Source organism: Silene latifolia, chromosome 4 (assembly GCF_048544455.1).
Source record: "Silene latifolia isolate original U9 population chromosome 4, ASM4854445v1, whole genome shotgun sequence".
In the NCBI taxonomy this organism is placed as follows: Eukaryota; Viridiplantae; Streptophyta; class Magnoliopsida; order Caryophyllales; family Caryophyllaceae; genus Silene; species Silene latifolia.
In genome coordinates this window covers 87,952,646-87,971,425 of record NC_133529.1, presented here as the reverse complement: position 1 = coordinate 87,971,425, position 18,780 = coordinate 87,952,646, and the positions used below count along the sequence as shown (strand labels likewise).

At 35.3% G+C, this 18,780-nt stretch overlaps 2 protein-coding genes across 3 annotated transcripts; one reads left to right on the top strand and one right to left on the bottom strand.

Moving 5' to 3' along the window:
- The first annotated feature begins 1,849 nt into the window (after positions 1-1,849).
- On the top strand, positions 1,850-5,568 carry LOC141653599 (xyloglucan endotransglucosylase protein 2-like). Its single transcript, XM_074461426.1, has 5 exons — positions 1,850-2,008; positions 2,447-2,642; positions 3,736-3,836; positions 4,224-4,417; positions 4,999-5,568. Exons 2-5 carry the CDS (start codon positions 2,453-2,455, stop codon positions 5,399-5,401), a joined length of 888 nt encoding a protein of 295 aa, XP_074317527.1. The 5' UTR covers positions 1,850-2,008; positions 2,447-2,452; the 3' UTR covers positions 5,402-5,568.
- Positions 5,569-5,801: 233 nt separating this feature from the next.
- LOC141653598 (serine/threonine-protein kinase STY13-like) lies at positions 5,802-10,505 on the bottom strand. 2 transcript variants are annotated; one of them, XM_074461425.1, is made up of 6 exons: positions 9,841-10,505; positions 8,930-9,062; positions 8,393-8,588; positions 7,924-8,048; positions 7,089-7,142; positions 5,802-6,608 (listed from the first exon to the last, which is right to left on the bottom strand). In XM_074461425.1, the coding sequence occupies exons 1-6, from the start codon at positions 10,062-10,064 to the stop codon at positions 6,300-6,302; spliced, it is 1,041 nt and encodes a 346-aa protein (XP_074317526.1). In that variant the 5' UTR covers positions 10,065-10,505; the 3' UTR covers positions 5,802-6,299. The 2 variants fall into 2 exon arrangements, with proteins under 2 accessions (XP_074317526.1, XP_074317525.1); XM_074461424.1 differs by having other exon boundaries at positions 5,980-6,608; positions 6,984-7,142; positions 9,841-10,497.
- Positions 10,506-18,780: the final 8,275 nt, after the last annotated feature.

The following is an 18,780-nucleotide window of genomic DNA, read 5'->3' as shown; positions in this document are numbered from 1 at the left end:
TAGACTATAAATAGGATGTTTTCAAGTAGGTTAAGACATCTTATGCTCACTTTAATTAATCAAGTTGTAATTTGGGAATATTTTCATCTTTTTGAATTGGGTTTAGATCTAAGCATGGAGAACTAATCTCCCTTTCTTAATCCGACTCAAAGGCATAATCTTTGGTTGTAAGACTCTTTAATCTTTCCTTAATTATTATTATTGTTCTTAATCTCTTGTGTTTAATTGCTTAATTTTGGAATCCTTGTTAGATTATTGTGATTAAGTGTGATTTCCTTGTTACTTAATCTTTCCAAGTTCCTTAATTTACATGTTGTTGGGTTTATTAAGTGTGATTTCCTTGTAATCCTATGTTGCAACAACTTGTTATTAGACTAATGAATGTGATTTCTTCTTGGTTTAATCAACATTAGAGAGATTAAGTTGTGATTGCTCATTAATTGTGATTTCATTGTGAGTGATTACACCTATTAGATTCCTATTGCATCATCTTCTTGTTAATTAATCTATGTGTGTGATTTCCACTGGAGGAGTTAATAAGTTGGGTCAATTATTAAGTGTGATTTCCTTGTGATTGACTTCTAATTAAGGGAATTTGGAGATTTAATCTCACTAATAGGACAATAATATTAATTAGAAGGATTGATTGAGTGGTTTTATCAACTAAAGTGCCTAACTTTGGGTCGGATTAAGTCTCTCTTAAAATTGATTAATTTCCATCTTAAAACTCTTGATTGATTGTTGCATTTATACTTTCTTGTTTGAATTTTGTCTTGCTTCTTTACAATTGAAAACCAAACCAACCCCCCCCCCCCTCTCTTACATATTTGTTGTTACTTTGTCACAATTGTTCTAATTGCTCTTTTAATTTCACTATTGCAAAACTCATCTTCTCTTGGGTTCGATCCCTTGCTTACTACTTTACTAGTTTATAATTAGTGTTAATTAGTGTGCTTAGTGGTATATAAATTGTTAATTTGGCCGTCTTTTATTGCGACATTTTGGGCGTGTCAATCCCCAAGCAAAAGGTCGACTTAATTGGGTCAATCAGCATTTTACTCTTAATCACCCCTTGTTAACTTGACCCATTTTCACCCTCCCAAGCAGAAGGTCATGACCTGGGTCAATTAATTCAATCATTTTCCACTTTCCAACATTTCTAATCATTTCCAATTATTTCCCACATTATCTACCCCACTAAAACCTCTCTCTTACTTTTTCAATTATTATTTACTAACTAATTATACACAAGTTTTTATTGTAATTTTTAAAAAATAAAAGTACTCCAATATATTAAACATTAATTTAATGACGTACACTTTGGAAAAAAATTATTAAATAACAAAGTTAAAATTTAATAATCGAAAAGACGATTTCATTGACAATAAAAAAACCGCATACATAATTAAAAAAGCCGCATACATAATTTGAACAATTAAAAAAAGCCGCATACATTAAAAAAAAACTCATACATAATTAAAAAAACCGCATACATAATTAAAAAAGCCGCATACATTAAAAAAACCGCATACTCTTTGTACTTTTAATGTTAATATATGAGTTTTCTTTTTTTTTATTGTATTTTAAATATTGTAACCAATTACAATTTGACACATGTAAGGTCAATTCTTGGGTCAATTTGAGCAAGTAAAGGTCATCAATTGACCTCTTTTCACATTTTCAACCCTTGGATCACCCTAATTTTTTTCTTAAATGTGAATTAAGGTGACTTTTTATAAATTGACCCCCCAATTGACCTTGCTTGGAGGTGGTCTTAGATAGTCAACAATAATGGAGCAAATTACGGTGGAGGAATACAAGGTTAAAAAGAGCTGCAACACACTAGACCAGTGCACGAAGCACAAGACAGTAGCTATATTCCAAGTCACTGCACTAATGTTCAAATTCACGCCTGTATAAAGCGGACACCACACCACACACTTATTATAATTCTTCACTCTATCCCTTCTTCTCTCTCTCTCTTTATTATCATTGCATTTCCTTCGAGGTAATTCCTATGCTGTAATTTTATCATATTCTTCCTTACATTATTGGTCTCATATATTATGTTGTTCCAACATTGTAGCTAGAATCTGTAGATGTATGTTCATATAATGTGGTTGTGTAGTGTATTTTGTGATGTTGTTGGGCGGGGTAATATTGGTCGATGAGGTTTTGGTCTAGTGGTCGTATGTTGGATCAGTTTCTCATATTATACAAGGGTTTTGTACTATAGTTTTTGGATAATGGGGTATTTAAAACCGTTTAAATAAATAGCAGCCTTTATAATTATAATTATAATTATATATATTATATTATATACTGGTAGTAGATAATGTGCATCAAGATTTGATAAGATTTTGTTGTATTATACATTGGGTTAGGTTTTGGATTGAGTTGGTTCGATAGAATTGAAACTAGTTATTTACTGGGTAATTAATTGCAGGGAAAAATGAGAGGATGTAATGAAAAGATGACGATTATACTACTAATGTGTATAGTAAGTGGAGTAATGGGAGCAGCCCCTAAGAAGCCAGTGGACGTACCATTTGGAAGAAATTATATACCAACATGGGCTTTTGACCATATCAAGTACTCTAATGGTGGCTCTGATATTCAACTTATGCTTGACAACTACACTGGTATATGCTTCTTCTCTACTTGCTTCCATTTCTTCATTTTAGATCTACTTTTACTCTCGCCTTGTACTAAGTTTTACTGTTAACATTAATAAAGTAAAAAATAATCTAATGTGAGTAGATGCTATCTCGTTTTCCTTTTTGGTAGTGGCTTTTTCATTAGTCACTAATATAACAATAATAACATTCTTCTGTTCAATAACATTAGTACTGTGTATTACTCCCTCTGTCTCGGTCATTTGTTGTCCTATTTTATTTTTGGTATCTTAGTCAATTGTTGTCCTTTCTATTTTAAGAATGAATTTGATGAGTATTTTGATCAATCACACACAATTTGATCCACTTGTCATTTAGCAATTGACCATCTTCACTTTCCTTGGTCTTTGTACCAAAATCAGAACAAATGACCGGGATGGATGGAGTAAAATTTTACACTAGAAATGTTGGGTGTTAATATTTAAATTATTGCTTCTATTTACTCTGCCTTTTTTAAATCTTTCGCTGTTTTACTGTAAATATTGTTTTTGTAACATATGGTGGAAAATGATGATGGTGAGAGATGTCGTGTGAAAAAACTACTATAATAATCATACAAGAATTTCTTCATTTAGAATTGCTATATTTAATGTAGAAATTTGTGAAGAATAAGATGAGGATAAATAAAACAAAATGAAATATATTGAACAATTGAGTAGTTGTGGATATTTATGATGTAAATTGATTTCAAATAAATGTTGGACAGACTTTGCAGTTTGATTGATTAGTTTGACTCCAAGCTGAATAATGAACCTATAACTAAAATGTACTCGTAACCACTAAGTTTGGTTATTGTCATTGACCTCTATAAACAATTTAAGACGATGTCGAGAATTCAATGTGTTATGTCGTCCGAGTTTTTTGACATGCCAAAATGTTGTACTGTACCTTGTACCTCAAAACTCAGCTGAGTACAATTTGTGTATGCACAATCGGCTATCTTCTATACTTAGACCTTTGCCAATCTTATACCATTCTTTATGTCCTACACTCCTACATAATCCATTGGATACTTGAATATCCTCAACACTAACCATACATATTACTCGACATATGGCAGGGACGGGCTTTCAGTCTAAGGGTTCGTATCTGTTCGGTCACTTTAGCATGCGTATCAAGATGGTGCCTGGGGATTCGGCTGGGACCGTGACCGCTTTCTATGTGAGTACTAATTGCCCTGTTCCCTCTTAAAACGACGTTTCCATTATGAATGTTACCTCCCCTTGTGTGTCCTGTTTTGCTCTTTTAAGCTTGAGATTTCAAGGGTAGTGCTGCTTCATATTAATCCATGTAACTAATTTAAAGGGTTCCAGTTGTGCCTACAAAATATGTAAATACTTGTTTTTCACTCTTCTGTTTCATTTCACATTACTTGAATATAGACAGCCAGCAGAGGTCCGAGCCTCCCAAAACCCAATATAACAAAGCTTCGTCATTGAATATGAACTATTAATAAGAAAGACGAAGATGATTCTAATGCTATATATGCATGCATATTCTACCGACTGAAATTTGTTGATTATCGTCTAACAGTGTGTGTTTTATTAGCTATCGTCTCAAAACTCAGAGCACGACGAAATAGATTTCGAGTTCTTGGGGAATAGAACCGGACAGCCCTACATATTACAGACCAATGTGTTCACAGGAGGAAAGGGGGACAGAGAACAAAGAATCTATCTTTGGTTTGATCCTACCAAGGATTATCACTCTTATTCTGTACTCTGGAATCTTTATCAGATTGTGTATGTTTCGCTCTTAAGATTCTTATTCTTTCTACAATTGTTTATTCTTTGCATTTTGATATTTTGATAGAATAAAGATTTACTAGCTATCTCACTATCTGCATTTCTTATATTCTTAAGTAAACCGCTCGAGTATGGGTGTATTTTTGATCACTTGGATAACATCGTTGTAGGCGGTATGAATTATTGTGGTCCAGATGGTATGGAATATTTAGTCTGGTTGGCCATACAAATGCTAACTACTTTATGTCGAAATAGAGTGTATTCATGGAATATGTATGATAGTCAAATATCGGTTTATGGCATAATGAAAATCTTCACTGAATTAAGCATTAGACAATTTATGTAACCCACGTCATAAGTTACCAATACCTAGGGACTTTCCTAGCTACATTGTTGTAGGAAGCTATGAGGGGGTGAAATTACCCTGGCATTACTATGCTAAAAGTGTCATCTCGATGTTTAAATTCATGCTCTATAGATACTGTGGAGTGTGGACGACGTAGCAGGTTTACTGGTTTAGGAAGACTATATTATTATGCTAAAAATGTGGTCTTGATGTTTCACTTGATGCTCTATAGATTCTTTGTGGACGACGTACCAATAAGGGTGTTCAAGAACTGCAAGGATCTAGGGGTGAAGTTCCCCTTCAACCAGCCTATGAAGTTATACTCAAGTCTATGGAATGCTGACGATTGGGCCACAAGAGGCGGGCTAGAGAAGACAGATTGGTCCAAAGCACCATTTGTGGCGTCTTACCGAGGGTTCCATATCGACGGATGTGAGGCGTCAGTGGAGGCCAAGTACTGTGCAACTCAAGGAAAGAGGTGGTGGGACCAGAAAGAGTATCAAGACCTTGATAGGTATCAATACAGGAGACTCAGGTGGGTTCGCACCAAATTCACCATCTATAACTACTGTAAGGATACAGTGAGATCCGCCAAAGTTCCTCCTGAATGCAAAAGAGACAGAGACCTCTATTGAGGGTTAATGATAGTACTACTATGTTACACAACATAACACTATTTGTGTTACTTCGTCCTCATTTAGCTATGTTAAGATACTTGTGATATTATTGTTGCTATTTCACTAGGTAGACAATGAGTAAATTTCGGGGATGAATTATCGCACAACTTGCCACATTATGTTTAGAAGCAAAGGCACAAGTTATCCCACTCGCTCTATCTTATTTCTAAAATCGGTTGAAGATGTTCTCTTTTGATAATGATAATGAGTGAATGACCCAACTAAACCCACACATACCTTAAACGGTTAAAACTCGTTCAAAATTACTCCATAATATACATGATGAACCAATTGTTGTCAACATTTATCTAGTTAACATAGTTTAAGTTTGCTCATACTAAGTATCAATTTACTTGGGCAATGATTATTAGAAAAAACTCTAAATGATTCATCATATTTATCTTACATTTATTCGAAACTTCTCTCGCAGAAACCGAAAACAAATGTAACCAAACTGTTGCAATTAGATCAATTGCAACAATGCCACCATACATAGCCAGAAACTAAATACAACACACCACACCATTTTCATCAATTCTAGTGATTCAACACACAAAAAGCAACACAGTATTTGTATAAATTTCTTTACAATGTTGTGAACTCATACATCCATCCATGTTATATTATTGACAGCTTGTGTATTTCCAAACATGTTTCCTACTACTTGCTATTTACTTTGACATTTTCTCATCCTGATTTTCTATTTCCTACCCTTGGATTTCTAACAACAAACTAATTATAAGATATTACACAGCTTGATTAATAAAAAAAAGGAAAAAAAATGCCATCCTCACAGCATGCCTTTCGCTTGCTATTGGTCGACTAGAAAAGTATACCATGTCATATAGTCAATTTGTCATTGTAAGTTTTTCGTCCTCTTAGTAGCGGTAAAAAGTTGACGGATAAAAGAAAATTTACCCCTTGCACGCACTGAGAACTCTATAATTGCATTATTACTCGGTGAACCAGTTTGATTGTCGTCAGACGTAGGCTTCTGTGGTGGGACAGGTGGTGGTGGTGGCGGTGCGAGTGTATACAGGAAAACATTGAGCATGCGAATAATCTGGCTGAAGCTAGGCCGCAAGTTAGGGTCTTCAACCCAACAAGATTGTATGATAAATACGAGATCTGGGGGTACATCATCTGGGATAATTGGCCTATCTTGCTGCAATTCAATACACAATAACTGTTAAAAACTTAAAAATTTGAGCATCATTTATCCACAAGTACCAACTACCATCCCGAGAGGCTATAGGTATTTGGTAAAGCTGTGTTTTTCCATGCCTATACCAGCAACGACCAGTCTCATAGTGCCACCAAAGGGACAGGCACTTGCCATCTAAAGAATCACCAAGTCTTGTTTACTGTCAGCCGGACACCAGTTCTCATCAAGTGTAATCGGGTAAATGAGTATTTGGTGGTATGATCATAATTATTGCAAGACCATTTTAAAGCAGACTTAGTGGAAGCATCAAATTTTTAGGCAAATGTGAATTAGCAAAAGAAGCGAATGTAGAAAAAGCGACATAAGTTTACGCACCTTAAACGCTGCAGCATATGCAGCTTGTAAATTGGACATGCCTTCAAAAGGCATACGATTTGTCAATAATTCCCAAAACACAATGCCAAAACTGTACACATCTACCTTGTTGTTATAATGCTTCTTCTCTCCTTGCCGCAAAGTGACAGTGCTATACAACTGCGAAGAAAACAAAACCAGAAAGCACATATATATTAGCAGGAATTTTGGCTTCTTACTTCGTCTTATTAAGCACACCACCTCAACGACAAAATACAACAAATTCATAAATCTTACATAGTTGCATATGACAATAACATCTCAACATGTATCATTTTGTTAAGTCAATCTAACAATTCTTTGGAAGGGGAGCCTTGGCGCACCGGCTAAGGCGTTGCTTTGTGACCGTGAGGTCACGGGTTCAAGTCCTTGGAGCGGCCTCTTGCCAAAATGGCAAGGGAAGGCTTGCCCCAATTACACCCTTGTGGTGGGACCCTTCCCCGGACCCTCGCCTAGCGGGGACGCCATCGTGCACCGGGCTGCCCCTAATCTAACAATTCTTTCAAATCACTTACACCTCAAGCATAACACAGACTCTAATTATTCTGTCTTTCCTATAAGTCACACGGCCGCCAGCAACAATAGAGGAGTTCTGAGTCTTCAGACACAGTAACATGCCATATGATTGTCTACGAACCTGCGACTATGAAAGAATACATGTAATGCGAAGTATGATCCACATGGTACTAAATGTTCTATAATCTGAATATCATTCGTTAAAATGTCCTGCATTTGTTAATCAGGTTAGCAGATATCATCAAACAAGACCTAAATTAGCAGTCGCATGTTAACTAATCTAGCAATCCGAACAGCACTCCTTAAAATGTTGTAAGAATGTTAACTAAGTTAGCAGTCTACGTCAAACAAGATCTAAATTAGAGCTCCAACAATATAAACCAACCTCAGGGGCCATCCAACGGTATGTCCCGGTTTCAGCTGTCATCATCTCAGTTAGAGTTTCTTCTCTTGCAAGACCAAAATCTGCCAACTTCACAGACTTGTGATCAACCGTAAGCAGCAAATTATCTGAAAAAAAAAGTCAGTAATTATAAGCTCAAAGAGGCGTACAAGAGTGGTTTCATTGAATGGCATTCCAATGCTAAAGAAGCAAATAGATTGCATATCCAAGAAAGTAAAATATTTTTCTTATGAATTTAAGGAAAATATTACTATCTGAAATTACCTAGACAACAGCTTAAAGTAATGAAATTGAAGAAGATGCTAACACAGTATATTCAGCGCAAATTCTAACTACTCTGTATATAAGTAGGCGGATTCAAGTACGTTACACAGATCAGTATCAAGTATTCAACTATGAGTTTCAAATCATAAGTATACAATACAAAAATAGCCCTCTAAATCTCTAATACCAGGTTTTAGATCTCTGTGTATTATTCCATTTGCATGCAGACAGGCCATGGCTTTTGCAATGTCAAGAGCATAGCGCAATGCCACATCCAGTTCTAATTGCTTTGGCCGAAGACTATTTAAATACTTCCGCAACGATAGCCCTGGTAATAATTCCGCAACTATAACCATCAAAGGATCCTTGCACGCTCCAATAAACTGCAAACAAAAAAGAAACAAGATACAACCTTCAATATTAGAAAACTACTTATATAAAAAAGGACTATGAAGCATCTTTTCTTCTTGTTGCAAAAGGAGCCATAAGGGCAGCTTTTGATGCTAAGGGGTTTTGAACCCAAGTGAGTATCACTCTCAATGACTTCAATGCTAGACTAGCGAGCATGAGCTCAAAATCAACTATTTTGAATATAGCATACAAGGGAATGTAAGGACGATCTTAACATATAACCTTTCCATGAAGTAACGGAGGCTTAGAGCTAAAATTGAAAAAGAGGAAGTGAGGAACCGAACAAGTAAAATTTTAGGTTCAGAAGACCTGCCTTGACAAGGTTTTCATGTTTGACTCTAGACATCATGTTAACCTCCCGTATAAACCGATCTTCAAGTACAGCCCTTTCGTCACTGGTACTCCCACGATTAAGAACTTTAATAGCAACAATCCTGTCATGATATCTGCAATCAAGCACATACAGCATTAGGTTCAGGACAACACCTCAAAGAATACAGCAATACGACTTCGCTGGCTAAAGCATCATTAAAGAAACAAGTTCATCATATACAATCAACTTAAGAACCATATAGACTTTATTTTGTTTAATAAAGATAGCCGGATGCTATCAAGGTAGCCAATAGTGGTCCTCTCTATAAACATGTTACAGACGAGTACTAGAAAATAAATTAAAAATGTTCAATAGGTAGCATTCCAGGTGACAGTTTATATCTCTACCTCCTCACTCCCTACCACTTCTCGACGTAGATGTTATAAGTTAAGTTACAGTTCAGATACGCAAATACTGCATCTATACTCAAGACAGAAGACACATGCATACTACGAGTACTATTCTATTGACAACGATACTTGGACAAAACACTTATGGAGTTTTCTAAGAACAACGAAACAGGTTAAAACAGTTATAAATAGAACAGTAGCAATTTCAATCTGAACACATAGTTTCCAACCAAATAATCGTTGTTGTAAAAAAAAAAAAAAACACAATCATAAACAGTTATAAAACAGTTGAAGCAGCCTAATCCTGACAAAATTTCTCCTGAAAACGAAATAACACACAAGCTTTAATTCTCATCAACCAACGAAAACCCACATCAACAAACATCTTTGAACACCCAAAAAGTGTAAAACAGCCAAAAAAAATTAATTAAATCCAAAGAAACTATACAAAAACCACAATCCTATAAAACCATCAGACAAAAAAAAAGGAAAAAATCTAACCTCCCTTCATAAACCTTGCCATGAGCTCCCTCCCCAATCTTAGACCCTATAAACAACAACTTTGGGTCAACCAACAAAGTTTCATCAATAAACAACTGCTGTGGCAGCGGCAGCGACAGCGGTGACGATAACGACTCTCCAGTAATCGACCCTTTTCTCGAGACCGAGTTCGGGTTCGGGTCAACACCTCTTTTATTCCCCCTCTTATTATACTCCCCACTCATACTAAATTCACCTTCTCTCCTCAGATTATCCCTAAACACCCCATTTTATGCAAAACCCATCAAAATCAATCCTCCAAATTTAAAAGTCACCATAAATAAAGCTAATTTTATTGTGTGAATGAATGTTCTCAAGTCTTCTCAATTACATCATATAATTGGCTTTACTGTATGAATGGTCCAAGTATTATACAAAAACAACCAATCAAAACTAACCAATAAAAAGCACTACTCTTTTAGCTCAATTAATTTTTTTTTAAAAAAACCCACAAATTTTGTTTTTGGATTATAAATTGAATTGGGGTTTAATCAACTTGAGTTTGAAGGTTTAGAATATTTGGCTATTGAAGTAAAAGCGGGAGAGAGAAAGACTACAACTAAAGCAAAAATATACAGTATAATATAAAATTTTTAAAAAGATTGAATTTTGATTAGTGGGAAAAAAGGGAAAGCTTGAATCACAAAGATAGTGATTGAACGATTTTAAAATTGTTGGAGAGGTGGGTTATTGTTCAAATTGAAATTTTAATTTTAATTGAGTAATAATCAACTAGTTTAGATCTCGCGGATTAATGCGCGGTATTTATAAAGTTTTTATTTTTGTATTACTTAATCATGCTAAATTAATTCCTCATTAATTTTTCATATTCCACGTAATGATATTGATATGAGAAAAAAATTAAATTGTAAAATTATTCAAGAAAACTGAGTATTACTGAACTGTAAATTAATGATGGTATCTCATTAATTGTTCATTTTTCTCGTTATTATATTTTGTTTCGAGAAAATAAAATTAAAACTTAAAATTAATCCAAGCGAATTGAGTAATGTGCTGAAATGCATCTTTTTAAAGACGTATTTTTTAAACCACAAAACTAATAATTCTAATTTATAAATTATCTCAATTTTTTTTGTCATGAAAGTAATCAAAACGATTTATAGTTTTGTTTATACATAGTATGAGTCAAGTCATTCTCAAATAATAGCCTCAATAAAATATTTAATATCTTATAGTTTTATATTATTTATATTTTAAATTTTAGTTTAGTGTTTAGTGAAAATTATATAATTTAAAGAAAAGATTAATTTTAATGAAAGAAATTATACAATGAAATATATTATAATTATTAATTTCCTTATCTAGTGAATACAATTAAATTATTAATAGTTTCCTTATTTAAAAAGATATTTTTTTGAGGGAAAATTTGAGAGTTCACCTATTCTTTTAGTAGATAGGGGATTATATGAATTCAAAGCCAAACTTTTGTATTTATAGTCCAATCTCAGCACACTCTCTAATATAAGTATTTCTATGGAAATTATTTTCCACTTACTACGGCATGACTTATGGTTGTCGTTATTCTCCAGTACCAAAAAATTGCTAATATTATATAGTTTCCCTTCATGAAGAAGAGGCCGAAATTGCCTTATGAGCCTATCCTTGAATGACGCTTGAATCTTGTCATTCTGTAGGGGCAATATAAAATTGAAATTAAGCGGGTTATTTTAAATATTAGATTTTGACATATATATCATTAAATTACATTAACACCATATCTATTCGACGTATCTCTTTCGGATTGGTCCATAATAGTACATCGTACAACCTGATAACTCTAACCTTTAACCTCCAAGTTTCCTTAGTGTTGTGGACATCTTTGATAAAATTGAAGCGTTGAGATTGTAATGCCACCATGAGTATAAGATGATTGTATCTTAATCTTAATATAATTTATTCTTTTGTGTAGAAGGTTGAGTATATATTGGTAATCATATTTGTTCGTGTATATATATAAGCTGCAGAATACTATTTGCAAGTTTATTAATCAATTTAATTGGCAGTGATTTTTTGATATCTTATAATTTGCAGAATAATATATGCAAAATATCAAGATTTCGAGATTTGTAATATATGAAGCCATATAAGATTAGTGAAAGATGGTCTTATGAGTAATGGTAATTGGCAGATATTTTTTGTAGATATATTATCTGACGTGCAAATATATTTTTTTTGGCAATGATTTTATATATTTCGATTAATGAAAGATATATTTCGAGATTTGTAATATATGAACCCAGATTTTTGGCAATGATCTGATTGACGGTATTTTCGTTTTGGGGCAAAATAATATATGCAATCAAATAATCATACTTGGCAAGATAATAAGTTATATTTTGCTGACACCATTATCCGTGCAATCAAATAATATAATATATGATCTAAATTTTATGGCAATCAAATAATATAATATGTGATCTACATAATCTGGCAATATTTTTTTACGTTATTTAGCACTTAGTAGAATAGATGGCTAATAAAAATATTTTTTTGGGAATCATTTTTTATATTAGAATTAGCCCATAGTAGAATGCAAAAAAAAATAAAAGCCCAATTAGAAGATAAAATTTTAGGCGGGAAAAAACGTAGATTGGCCTATTCATTTAGTATATAGGGGATACTCCCTCCAATCCACACCAAACTTCCCATAGAGCTTTTCACAGGTTTTAAGAAACATTGAAAAAACAAGGGTAAAATGGGTAGTGAAAATGAAACCCCACAAATTCTGAAACAAATTCTAAGTACAATTAAGCTAAAACAGAATCTTTATTAAAGCAACTTGTTTCCCCTAATGCAAATCAATGGGAGGTCCCACTGCTATACCAATTTAACTTTTGGTGAAAAGTTTAAAAGTGGCGCCATACATAGAAATAGGTGGGAAAATAGACACAAATTACAAGAATCATTACATCAACATTACAGCATTACTAAATCAATATAAAACCATCAAAAAAAATTACAGCCTTTCTCTATTTACATTTGTTACAAATCAAGGAAAAAATGGGTAAAATAAACCTGACAAATAATCAAAGAGACTCCATTGCCCACTTCTTGTTGGCCAATTCTTCTAAGGGGATCCCTTTCAAAGGCAAGATCAAAGAAGCTTCGGTGAAATGGGGAGTCGATCGCAAAACAATATGGCTATGGTGGACTAGAGCGAAGGAGAAAATATCTAATGGAGATGCCATTCACTTGACAAGTCTAAAGATGGGAAACACAAATGCACCGAAAGTTGTTATAAACAGGGAGATGATAAGGAGTATGCCAGTGAAGAATAGAGGGTCAATCAGCAAACTTGCAAAGAAACTAAAGGTTGGATATGGTACTGTCCAACGGTGGGTGAAGAAAGGTGAATTACGAAAGCATACAAATGCAATTCATCCAACTTTGAATGATTCCAATAAGTTACAAAGGTTGTTATTTTCTCTTACCTCAACTTTTGTTGATATACTAGCAAATAAAATCATGTTTAAAGACATGTCAAACCAAATCCATATTGATGAAAAATGGTTTTAAATAACCAAAACAACCGACTCTTTTTACATTCTTAGTGATGAAGTACCTCCTTATCGATCATGTCAATCAAAGAGATACATAACCAATGTTATGTTAATGTCAGCCGTAAGTAGGCCAATATATGGAGAAGATGGTGAACTTCTCTTTGATGGCAAAATAGGGATGTTCCCTTTCATAGAGGAACAACCTGCTACTAGGAGAAGCAAAAACAGAGAAGCCGGAACATTGGTTACAAAACCTATTGAATCAATTACCAAACAAGTTGTCAAAAATTGTCTTATCAACAACATAATTCCAGCAATTAAGGCTAAGTGGCCAGCAAATATGAGTAAGGATATATACATTCAACAGGATAATGCAAGGCCTCATATATCAGACCTTGATGCAGAGTTCAGAGCTGCTGCCAGCTCAGATGAGTTCAATATTCACTTAGTATTTCAACCACCAAATTGTCCAGATTTGAATATTAATGATTTAGGTTTTTTCAAGGCTATACAAACACTACAGAATGAGATTGCAGCTACTACAGTTCTGGAACTAGTGGATGCAGTTGCAAAAGCTTATGTTGATCATGTTCCTATGAAATTAAACTTCAACTTCTTAACATTACAAGGAGTCATGGTAGAAATAATGAAATGCAAGGGTCACAATGATTTCAGTATTCCTCACATGAAAAAAGGAGCACTACTAAGACAAGGTAATCTACCAAAAGACTTCTCTGTGGATGTGTCTTTAGTGAGGGAGTGCTTAGATTACTTAGATGAAAAGGGAGAGGGTGTTGTAGTACAGTACCTAAGAGAGGGAATTCTACATTTAATTCCAACTAAAACAAATGGTGATGATGCAAATGGTGATGATGTAAGTGGTGATGATACAAATGTTGATAATGCAAATGTTCATGAACCAAATGATGATGATGATGATGAAGATTTTAGTTGGGGTGGTTTACTTGATCTTATTGTTGATGATGAACTAAATTTTGATGATGCATATTATGATGATATTATCATGATTGAATAGGTATATAAACCTGAAGAATGACATATCAGAAGACAAGTTTTTGGTTGAAGGAATGACAAAACAGAAGACAAGTTTTTGGTTGAAGGGATGACAGAACAGAAGACAAGTTTTTGGTTGATTGAAAAACATAACTGAAACACCAGAAGACAATCAGCATTTTTTAATGCAACAAACACCTTTTGCCTTTCTTATGAAGTGTTTAAGTAGGAAACATTATCAAAGATTGTTGAAACTGATGACATTGTTTACTACCTAAACATCTTTTTTTAATGTAATGTAATTTGAATTTTATGTTTGATGATAATTTAATGAATGTTCAAATGTTAACTACTAGTGGTTGAAAACTGTCACATAAAAACATGTCATCATTGTTGGCAGCAACACTAAAGCTCTCAGGGAGGAACCCTCTCATCACTGAGCTTTTAAATGAATCAAATTCATGCCTCCTTAACCAATCACTGATTGGGGTGGCTTGAATTGGTGAATTAGTGCCTCCTAAACCAATCATAGATTGGGGTGGCATTTAATTCTCATTTCTATATGGGGTTAAGGGAAACTTAGAATAAGACAGACCCTCAAACGGAATCATTGGGTCACACAAGATGAATAACAGGCAAATGATCAGCATGCTAAAAATCAAATCTAACCACAGACATCATCAGTTCAGTACATCATCAATTACGCAGAGAACTAGAACATGCGAGGAAAGCAGATCTAACTACACACACGAGCAGTTCAGAACCTCATCAATTCTAGATTAAGACATGCACATTCAGGTATCACAATTTAAAAAAACAAACAATAAATAAAACAAAAGAGATTATGGATGAGAACACAACCAATCCGCTTTGAAATCAGGCCAGTAACTACGGAAACCAGGCGCCAAAGACACAAAATCTCAAACATTTCTTTGTTCTCAGGAAGATCGTAGTCCACAAAATGATAGTCGAAATCAAAATCCTTCCATGGATCAGAAGAACGAGAATCCCCCTTTACAGACCATACAGGAGGATCACAAGGTTGCGAGAGGAGGCGAAACAACACAAGAACCATCAATCATCGCACAATAATCACAACAATAACTACCCAGATTGAAATGATTCAGTGAGCAATAAAAGATAAGTTAAAGAACAGTCGGATCTTTCGCCTTTCATTTCCAAAGGAGATGAAGACATGATGCCAGAAGTTGAAGACAAAGGAGGAAGATGAAGATAGACAGATGTCGATGATGAATGAAGGAGATTAAAGAGATAGAGAGACGGGATATGAAGAGATGAGAGAGATAGACAGATGGGGGAGATGAGGGAGATGAGAGATGAAAGTGGTTTGAATGAGAAGGATCCAGAAGTAGGGGGTAGTTAGGGGATTAGGGTTTTTGGAGGAAAAGATTAGGTGGGGTGGTGGGTATTAAATGGGTCGGTTAAGGTAGTAAATAGGGTTAGTAAATATATTAGGTGGGTGGGTGGGTCCAATTGTAAGGATAAAGATGATGGCAAAGATGTAAATTAATAGTATTAACAAGGATCATTTAGTCAACTTTTTTGCCAAAAAGGGAAATGGGGAGTTTGGTGTGGATGGGCCAAACTTAGTAAGTGGGGAGTTTGGTGTGGATTGGAGGGAGTATAAAACAGAAAGATTTTTTTTGCAAGAGTTTTAATGTATTTCTTAGAAGAAGAAGGGACAACAGAAATTGTGTTTTTGTTCTAATGAAAATTATTAGCGGAATCTTCCGTTTAGGGGGTTATCAGTTAAACTTTTTTTTTGGGGAAAGTTAAGTATATTAGAAAAACCAAGAGTCCAAGTATTACAATGTCACATATATGCTTTATACATCCAAAGAATGAAACAATCAAAAAAGACTATAAAGACTGCAGCCAATCTCGATCATAATGGTGCAAGGTACTATCATTGAGCTTCTGAAATCTGTTCTTTACTTCTGCAAGAATTTGTTGAATCAAACCTTCTGGTCTCTACACATAGCCATTAACTCTTACCTCATTCCTAACCATCCAAACTCTATAAAATAGGGCCACATGACAAGCCCCACAAATCTCCTTTGCAATTTAGTTACACCTCTACCCTTGGAAAAACACACAATCAGATCAGATAACGTGAATTGAACATGGACCTTCCTCTGCAAGAGACAAACACACAGCTTGGTATACCCGCAGGAAGAGAACAAATTCTCATGATCTTCAGGGGCCTCACCACAGATATCACAGACATTAAGCACACTGATTCCCATACGATCAGTTAAACTTTTTAGTTAAACTTTTTAGTGTTTTTTCCTTGAGAAAAAAATAAACTTTCTAGTTTTATACCTTCCACATTTTCTAAAACGGAAAATTCACAGAGATTTCTCATTTTTCTTGTCATAATTGCTAAATCCTGCGCACCAATTTACCCGATCCCGGGCATTTTTCCCCTTTATTTCGAGTATACCCCTCTCATTTCTCACCCCACTAAGAGAGAGAAGAGAGAATTTAAACCAGAAAAAATGAGATGCCAGTATCCACCCTCATCCCCGCCACCGGTACCCTCCCTGCCATCCTCCCGGCACCGCCGGCAACCTAGTTAACGTCTCTTCCACTACTTCGTGAAACAATCCACCAGCAGATCTAGGGTTAAGGGTTTCGGTGGTCGTCGTTGATTGACCGCCGGCCACCTAGTTAACGTCTCTTCCACTAATCGTAATTTTCTTTTTCTATTGCTAATCTCTAGTCTCATTGCATCGTATCATCTTTTCAATCATCCAATTAGATCAAGCAATGATAAGTGGAGCATCAAGTAATACATAAATGAACCAATTGATTTACGAATAATGGTTGGCATTATCTCCACTAGCACATAAATGAACCAATTAATTTACGTCAGTTGCGGCAGCGATTGTGAACTTGACACACTAGAAGTCGAGGGGTTATGGCGAAATCGAGGGATTTGGCGGCGGCGATGGGTAGTGTAGTAGACGCACGCGCACGGGTCGAGTGCAGGAAACGTGATCGGCGCATGGTTGAGAGGGTGGAGGGGTGGCGGCGGCGCTAGGAGGCTGGTGGGGAGGGTGCTGGTGGCGGGGTTGGGGTGTATACTGGCATCTCATTTTTTTTGGTTTTAATTCTCTCTTGTTTCTCTCTCTTAGTGGGGTGAGAAATGAGAGGAGTATACTCGGAATAAAGGAGAAAAATGCGCGAGATTGAGTAAATTGGTGCGCGTGTGTAGATACCAAGTATCTGCTGAGACTCCAACAAACACCCGATGATTATCGGACTATAACATGCTTTGGAATCACGGCGTTTGATCGACAGTTTGTGTACAACTTTACGTCGGAAAACTTAAAACTATTTCGAAAATAAAACATTTCAAAAATACCTGGAGTGTTTAATGCACGACGACGGGGTCACAATGATACTAACTAGAGTCAAAACCGACACCAGATCAAAAATCGACTCAAAAATTCAAATCCCGACTCCAACAACGAGTCAAACCAAGTCAACCACAAAAAACAAACCATTTCAAACCTTCTATGCTAAGATTTCCCGGATTTATGAATGGTCAAGTACCAAACATATGACTACAAATCCTAGGATAGAACAAATCATGATTGCTCTTGTGTGAAAGCGACAAGACAACTCGAAGACCCGCGACGTGGCTCGCGCCTCTTTGAGCAGCCCAGGTGGCCACGTCGCTAAAAACTCACACAACCACTCATTTACCTATAAATACCCCTCAAATGCCCCCATTTGAGAACTCACGCAAGTGTCCGCCCCCTCTTTTCTCCCTTAAAATTCTCGACTCGACTTCTTAAGTCACAATCCGACGCGTATTTACGACCTACCGATCGTAAATACAAGCCTTACACATTGTTTGGTACCGTCATCGTGCATTAAATCACTTGACCGACCACTTCGACCACTACACCGTCACTAATCTTAAAACACTCTTTTTATTTACCAAAACGGTTTTAAACCGAGTCTTTTCCGACCAAACGAGTTGTTACACTTACGTCGGTCACTCGCCATAACCAAACATGTAAGTATGAGGGTGTAAAAATCCTTCTTTTATCATGTCTTTTATTTGTTTCATGACTATAACATGCTAAAACATGCATAACATGAACCAAAACATGGAATAAACGAGCCAAAACTGATTTTTGGCCTGAGACAGAAGCCCCTTGGTTCGCCGGCTGGCCCACGCCTCAATGGGGTGTCCAGGTCAGAAATCAACCGTGTTTGTTCTCGTCATTTCCCTTTAATTCATTTTCATATTTGTAATCGGTTTTTACCATTTCAAATGTTTTCAAACCCTTTTTATTTTATTTCATTTGTTTTAACCATAAAACATTTTTCA